At 29.5% G+C, this 7,568-nt stretch overlaps 1 protein-coding gene across 3 annotated transcripts; it reads right to left on the reverse strand.

Moving 5' to 3' along the window:
- Positions 1–1,067: 1,067 nt before the first annotated feature.
- Gmd (GDP-mannose 4,6 dehydratase) lies at positions 1,068–7,132 on the reverse strand. 3 transcript variants are annotated; one of them, XR_012455254.1, is made up of 8 exons: positions 6,940–7,132; positions 5,339–5,581; positions 4,954–5,146; positions 3,759–3,991; positions 3,466–3,681; positions 2,740–2,808; positions 1,803–1,922; positions 1,068–1,720 (listed from the first exon to the last, which is right to left on the reverse strand). XR_012455254.1 is itself a non-coding variant. In XM_074117778.1 (8 exons), exons 3-8 carry the CDS (start codon positions 5,552–5,554, stop codon positions 1,860–1,862), a joined length of 990 nt encoding a protein of 329 aa, XP_073973879.1. In that variant the 5' UTR covers positions 5,555–5,581; positions 6,292–6,460; positions 6,940–7,079; the 3' UTR covers positions 1,068–1,859. The 3 variants fall into 3 exon arrangements, 2 of the variants coding, with proteins under 2 accessions (XP_073973879.1, XP_073973878.1); XM_074117778.1 differs by adding an exon at positions 6,292–6,460 and having other exon boundaries at positions 1,068–1,922; positions 6,940–7,079; XM_074117777.1 differs by having other exon boundaries at positions 1,068–1,922.
- Between the last annotated feature and the right edge of the window lie 436 nt (positions 7,133–7,568).

The following is a 7,568-nucleotide window of genomic DNA, read 5'->3' on the forward strand; positions in this document are numbered from 1 at the left end:
CAATCAATAAAAAAAATGATGAGAAACCTGCAAATCTCAATGTATTCTTTATAAAACACTTACCAGTTGATGATGTTTTTAAAAAAAGGAAAGTTGTCTAATACGAGTAGATGGATTTAATTTTTACTAAGTACAACTGTTTAATACTTTTAACGCGAAATATTTATAAATCTGAACATACTTTGAGACAAATAATAAATATTCTACAATAATCCTGATAACAAAACGATTGCTTAAAGATTTAAAAATAGATATAGCTTAAAAAAAAAAAATCAGATTGAATTTAACATTCTTTTTTTGAAAATAATAATTAATTAAATAATTAATAATAAGTTTCAGATAATTAAACACTATTCAATCTTAAACTAAACTCTCAATATGGTTGCAAATCACATAACAATGGATATTCAAGAATAGGATATTTTGTCGATTAAACTCAACGATTGTCCTCATGATCACAGATTAGAAAAATATTCAATTTTGAAACCATTTAGAAGCACAAAACTTTTTTTAGGGCATTTTATAATTATTTGATTCAATTAACTGCTAATGTTACAGAAAACGCTCAACCATTTTGTAAGTTGGAATGAACTAATAAAATAAAAATCCGTACAGGTACATAATCCTTAACCATTTTCTTAATTTTGTTTAATTTTAATTTTTTAAAGGGTAAGAAAACCAGAAAGATGGTATGATTAGCATCAGTGTGCGTGCATCTACAGCGCCTCATGAAGCCATAAGATTCACTAAGGATAGCTAATTATTCAAACATGCTTGATGCATTTTTCTTATTCCAGATAATAGACCACTGTACTTAACATCAATGGTAGGTCAGGAATGTTGAAGATAAACTGTGTACGTTATTGATCCCCATCATACTCATTTTTGCTGAGAACTTAATCTTAAAATAAATTCTATAAATGCATAAATGTGGCAAATATAGTTTTGTGTTTGCAGTCAAAATAGAAGCTTTTCTAACTCCTCTCTATCATATTTGCATTTTAACAGCCAACATTGAGGTACTTTAACCATGAACATGATGTAATGTTTTGAATAAAATATCAAAGCATTAGATATTTCATTTTATTTATTGAAAACTTTATAAGTTCCCGGCATCACTGTTAGGGGAAAAAAATGGAAAATGTAAAAATAAACTTTATTTCACCTAAACAAAAAATTACTTTGAGTAAATTAATCTAAAAGACCATTTAGATTTATCAAATCAAATTAAGATTTATCATCCTACAAATTATTTAAATAAATGCTGAATGAATAAATATTTAATGTAGGATGCAGAAAGAAGGTAAATCTTTAGAATTTGGAAGAACAGACTTCAATATGGATATAATTTGTTAAAAATCTGCCAGAAAAGAATATAAAAATTGTCTTACATAATTTCCTAAACAGTAATGTTACAGTTTGTAGTTATTAAAGTTAACGTGTATTGGTAACAAAGCATTAAAAACAAATAATGAATTACTTATTCCTTACAAAACAAAAAATAATTATGATAGTGATGCAAGTAAATAATTAAAAGATTCATTTCAAAGAATACTAACTTACTTAAATTAACTTTATTTATTCTCATTGTAGGAATCTAATTTTTTGAGCAATTGATTAGTTTACTAATATAAATAACATAACTAATGATAAAATATAATTTTTGAATATGATATAATAATCAGATCTTTCAGTGTCTACTTTTTCATGCCTGATGTTGCTAAAATAACAGAACAGAATTAATAATAAAAGAGAGAGAGAGAGAGAAAACGAAAAATTAATTAGATAATTAAAAAACTCACTACACAGGAAGTTCCAAAAGAAAAAGAATAAAAAAAAATTAAAACTTTTCTTCAGATCTATGCAACTGGATTATTTTTCATTAGTTCCAAATCTGCAGCCATCATATCGTGCACAAGTTCCTGAAATGTATAAATTTTACACACAAAAAATAAATAAATAAATAAATGAGATACGTTCCAAATCTTGTTCTTAATACTTTTCATGAAAATCGACATGTCAGTGTTCTTGAAGAAGTCCATCAAACCAAAAAATAATTATTTAATCAAACAGAAACTAAACTTGTTTTCTTCTCTAATTTCTAATAAGTATGCAATAACATTAAATTTACATTAACATTTTATATTTATGTATAAAACCTAGGAAGCCGAAAATTTGTAATGATAGGGTCTACCAGAGAATCCGATGTAAGTACGACTGTACCGAATGGATTTTTTACTTTTCCAAGTTTTCTCAAAATTGGCTCAATCGATTTAATCTTTAGAGTATATACCTCATGGATATCTACGATTATTTGAATATACTGAATATTAGAAAAATATCGATTAAGAGCGATTAACTTGAACTGCGGCTTTACAGAAAGGCTTTTTTAAGTTTGTTGTAATTTTCTATCATATCGCCAAAATTTTTCATTTGAAGCAGTGCCTTCTAGGTTTGTTCAACTGGGTCATTTTATTTTACAAATAATGGAAACAGTTCGTTTTTAACTGGATCATAAAAATATCTTTTTCATTACTATAATTATGTCATTCATTCTTATGTGTTACTCAAAGATTGTCATATCTTTAAAAAAAGCACAAGGTTTATTTTTGGTTGTTATTGCTTTAGTTGTAAAAGGTTTTACCCGTTTTCTAAAATTATAAGAAACTAATCTATTCAAATATAAGTAAAATTAAGGAAAAATTAAATAGCAATAATTAATAAATTTATGTTCAATACCTTAAAGTTTACTTTTGGTTTCCAACCAAATGCAGCTACGGCTTTTGAAGCATCTCCCAGTAGCACATCCTAAAAAAAAAAAAAAAATTACAAAGACATTATTATTTGATAAATAAAAACAAGACAGATGAGATGGATGATTAATTGCTTCAATTACTTCAAATAGATGAGAATAACTTCAAAATAAGTAACTAATTTCACTTTTAAACAAATCAGTTAGATTTACCATCGTGGTAATACTGCTGGTCTTCTTTTATTCTGACCCGGATCGAATAATTTCCCCTCTTTTGAGAATGCTTTAAATTTCTAAAGTTTCGGTCACACACTTAACTGTTTAACTGGGCACACTAAAGAGTTTTAATGCAACTCAAATTCTTTACACAGACCAATCTCTAATGCATCAAAATTAATAAGATTTAATTCTTCTAACAAGTAAGCGTTGCAATCGAGCAAAATTGTTTAAGTTCATAGTCCACTACATGTAAAAATGTTTAATAAAAAAATAGTTGGTGTGTGATTGATATAGCTAAAAAAACACAGAAAATCGAATTCGTTAAGGCCAAAATTTCAATTTTTTTTAAAAATGGTCGATTGAAAGCGCAACTTTATTGAAGAATTTTTTAGAACTAAGGTCCCACCGACCTCATCTGAAATAGCCAATGAATTCGGTTCTTTGAGAATATAAATTATAATATCACATAATTAAATAACAGTTCCTGTGCTCACCACTTCCGTAGGACGAAAGTATTCCGGATTAACTTTTACTCTGATAATTCCTGTACTTTTCTCTTTCCCAACTTCTTCCAGACCACATCTTTCCCAAATAATTTCAGTTCCAATATACTGAAAGGATGCCTCTACAAACTCTCTAACACTGTGCGCCTCACCCGTGGCTATCACAAAATCATCAGGTACATCTTGTTGCAACATCATCCACATTGCCTAATTAAAATAATGTAAGTATCATCAAGGAAGTTTTGGAAAAATTTAATAAGACTGATAACAATCATAAAAATTACCTCAACATAATCTTTAGCATGTCCCCAATCTCTTTGTGAGTCTAGGTTACCTAATTCAACAACATCAAGTAGCCCAAGAGAAATTTTGGCCACAGAGCGAGTAATTTTTCTAGTTACAAAATTTTCACCTCGTCTAGGGCTTTCATGGTTGAAAAGAATTCCATTGCAAGCGAAAATTCCGTAGGCTTCTCTGTAATTAACCACCGTCCAGTATGCATATAACTTTGCGCAAGCTGAAAATAAAATCAAATTCAGAATTTTTCTTAAGTATTCTAGAACAGAGTTCTTCATAAAAGTGTAACTGCCAAGATATAGGCCAACAGTATCTCTCAAGTTGAGACGTGTTCTAAACTTTGGATCTTCCAGGATTCATTGATCAATTAATACTTGTAAAAAAATTCAAAATAATTATATTTTTTATTAAATAACCTACACGTGTAATCAAAAAGAATATTAAAACAACTTACAGTTTACAAAAAAAGTTTGATGTAATCAGTCACACGACCTCCCTCCTTAAAATATATTTTCCTAAGAAAATATTTCAGTAAAGTAAAACCTCCAGTTCACCGATTTCAGCCAACTTATTCTCTGGTGGCAGGTAATCTAGTCGAAATATCAAATTTGAACTTATGCAATTTTACACTTTTGTGATATGCATGCCATAACATGCTATAACACACAGACTTGCTTTCGTACGGAGAGCATTTTCAACATGGAAAGAATAACTGGTTCCTCAGGATAATACCGTTCATTTTTACTTCAGCATGCTCATGTGCAATATTCTCCCATTTACAAATACACGTTCTTAACCACTAAACAAACGACCGCCCCTTATTGCTAGTAATATTTTACATAGTAACAGCAAAATATTTCAGGAAATACTTTTGAAGTGAGATAATTTCTCGCCGAAAAGATCGTTAAGAATAACTCATAACCAAATACTGTAAAGTAAGTTTTTGTGTTTTACATGTGTTTTGTCTTGATGCACCCAAGAGCATTTCAGCTTGGTATAATAATCAATAATAAAGTGATAAATTGAGATAATTTTCATAAAAACCCAGAAATCACAGTCATAAAATTTATATATAAAGTAATAAAAGTGAAGTTTATAATATTTTTGCTTTCATTCAGGAACCTGATGAAAATAAAATTCTTTCAATGCTACTGTGAATATATTCATATTTTAATGGCCTACCGTAGGGCGAACGAGGATAAAATGGTGTTGTTTCTTTTTGAGGAATTTCATGAACTTTGCCATATAATTCGGAAGTTGAAGCCTGATAAAATTTCACCTCTTTTTCAAGTCCACAAGTTCTAATAGCATCTAGAAGCCTCAATGTTCCGACTGCATCAACTTCTGCAGTATACTCACTTAAATCAAAGGATACCTAAAATAAAAAATTATAATGAAATATTTCTTTTTCATGTACTTCATTCACTCTCAAATTCCAAGTATTAAAGTTTGCATCAGCATTTAAAAGAAATACTTTATCGATTAAGTTCTAAGACAATTATTCGGAGTTAGAAGTAAAAGTATTCAACAATTAAATTGCAAACACGAAAGATGAAAAAACACGAACCTTTACATGACTCTGGGCAGCAAGATTATATATCTCAGATGGTCTTACTTTGGTAATAATTTTTACTAGACAGCTGCTATCAGTTAAATCGCCATAATGCAGTTTCATCCGCCCTCCTTTGTGAATTGTAGGATTTGAGTACAGATGCTGTATTCGGCCAGTATTGAATGAGCTAGACCTGCGAATAATGCCGTGGACGTAATATCCTTTACCCATTAGAAATTCCGCCAGATATGAGCCATCCTGGAAATGTAAAAGTAATGTAATCGTAATTAGGGAAGAATAGTTCAAAACAATAATCTGAATTTTTAGAAATTCCCAAATATAATTTTGATTTGGGATTAGTTGTCATTATTGCAATTTAGAAAAAACGCAGTTTTGAAAAAAATATTCAGCTATCTATATAATCAATCCAAAAAGTAAGGCACCAAAGGTAGCCCAGCGATCAGAGGCGGGATCCGCCAAAGCTAAGATGAATTGTAGTACTGGGTTCGATTTCCGGTCTGAGCCTTGAATTTTATTTAATGGTTAATATGACATTAATTTAATTAATTTTTACTTTCCTTTAAAATCTAAAAAGTAAACATTTTGCAGATCATGATTCTCAAGCAAACGAGAACGGAATACTTTATCTATTTAGGGTTTACTTTAATCGGTTTAATTACGTTTTCTTTCTTTTTCACTTGATTCAATCCCACTATTTCGAAAACTTTTTTTGATGAAAGAAATTTGGCAATCAACTCTTACAAGATGAATTGATCCCCTAAATCAATCCATTTATGTTAGATGAGGGAACTCTTTTCCTATCTGGTTAGTCTCAGAGAATAAAGCACTTTTCCACTGTACTTTCCAGAAAAACAAACTTAAATCGTGCTTTTCAGAGCTGAATGAAAACTCTAGAACCACTGATAGGTCATAGGAAAGTAAAAAGTCAAACCACTTTTTTTGCTCACCTAACATCTTGTCCGCGAGGAGTTTGGTTAATTTTTCAATAATTTAAAGTCACCTTTAGCATTAGAAACTATCTTGAAGTTAATATATCATTATCCCACCGTTCGATCCCGATTTTCTGTTTCTTTACATCTTTTTCCATGACATCGTTATATAACCCTCAGTATCGTGCTGTGAACAAACACGTAATGTATGTATCGGTTACTTGTCTCATTCCACAAATACTCCTAGCTTAGGCAAGCTCTTTCGTGTTTCAACAAAATGAAAAGTTGGGAAAATGATAGTAAATTATTTTTCATACAAAATAAATGAACAACAGTTAAAAATCAAACCAATTATGCTATGTAATGTTATCAATTTTCAGCATAAGATAAACTAATTTTTTAAGAATAAACTACTGCCTCATTTCTTACCTAAATCCCAGATGTACTTAAAATTTATCGCAATAGTATTAATATTAGGGGCAAAAGATAAGAAAACAAATAATTAAGAAATAGTACGTTATCAGTTATTTGAGATAATTATGAAGTGCCCCTAAATGTATTCTCTTTCCTTTGCCACTAACTAGACATAAACCTTAAGTAATTATTCTTAAGCATTTTCTTTTTTAAAAAAATAATCAAACCTATAAATTGAATCTGAAACAATACCTGACCAGTAATGCCGGTTATCAGAGCAACTTTTCCACTATCTCCGGCATCCATTATCTAAAAAATAATTCCTACTTTGGGCGTCCTACATACGTAGTCATGTTTTAGGAGCTAGCAAATAACTAGTTATCATTTTTTCCACACATACACCGATTTGGACTCAACGTTAGACAAGTATAAAAAGAATACAGCCGGTAATACTGTTATAATTACACTTTCGATATTACGTATCGAACATAACTTTTATTTTATACGTAAATTCACAACACTGTTTCTATTACATTTTTGTTTTATTTAAGAACTTAACTGATGAACCACATATTCATTTTCAACATAATATTTTATTTCAACAAAAAAAATCTCTATGAATGTGGTTGTTGCAATAATTTAACGAGTTGATAACAAAGCAATACAGTTCTCGCTTCATATTATTCGGAATTTGATAAAAAAATGTTCGAAAAAAAATAGCAAATGGTATCTCTATCCTTAAGCGGTTAAAGCAATAGAGTTACGATAATTTCAATTCAAATATAAGAATGAAATAAACAGCTGTAGTGAGAAAATAGTAGAATGTATAAAATAAATAATCCTTTAAGTTTAAGGATCTCTGAACACAGCTTGCACCAAAA

The sequence above is a fragment of the Rhodnius prolixus genome, unplaced genomic scaffold (genome assembly GCF_049639745.1).
Source record: "Rhodnius prolixus isolate KJV_2025 unplaced genomic scaffold, Rpr scaffold_2, whole genome shotgun sequence".
Classification (NCBI taxonomy): Eukaryota; Metazoa; Arthropoda; class Insecta; order Hemiptera; family Reduviidae; genus Rhodnius; species Rhodnius prolixus.

Bases quoted from the DNA above. Each gene is read 5' to 3' on its own strand.
- Gmd (XM_074117777.1), bottom strand. From the start codon at position 6,993: ATGGATGCCGGAGATAGTGGAAAAGTTGCTCTGATAACCGGCATTACT. The intron at 5,582-6,939 runs GTATTGTTTCAG...TTACATTTCCAG, and splicing joins TAACCGGCATTACTGGTCAG to GATGGCTCATATCTGGCGGA. The intron at 2,809-3,465 runs GTGAGCACAGGA...TTTTTTTTTTAG, and splicing joins ACTTTCGTCCTACGGAAGTG to GATGTGCTACTGGGAGATGC.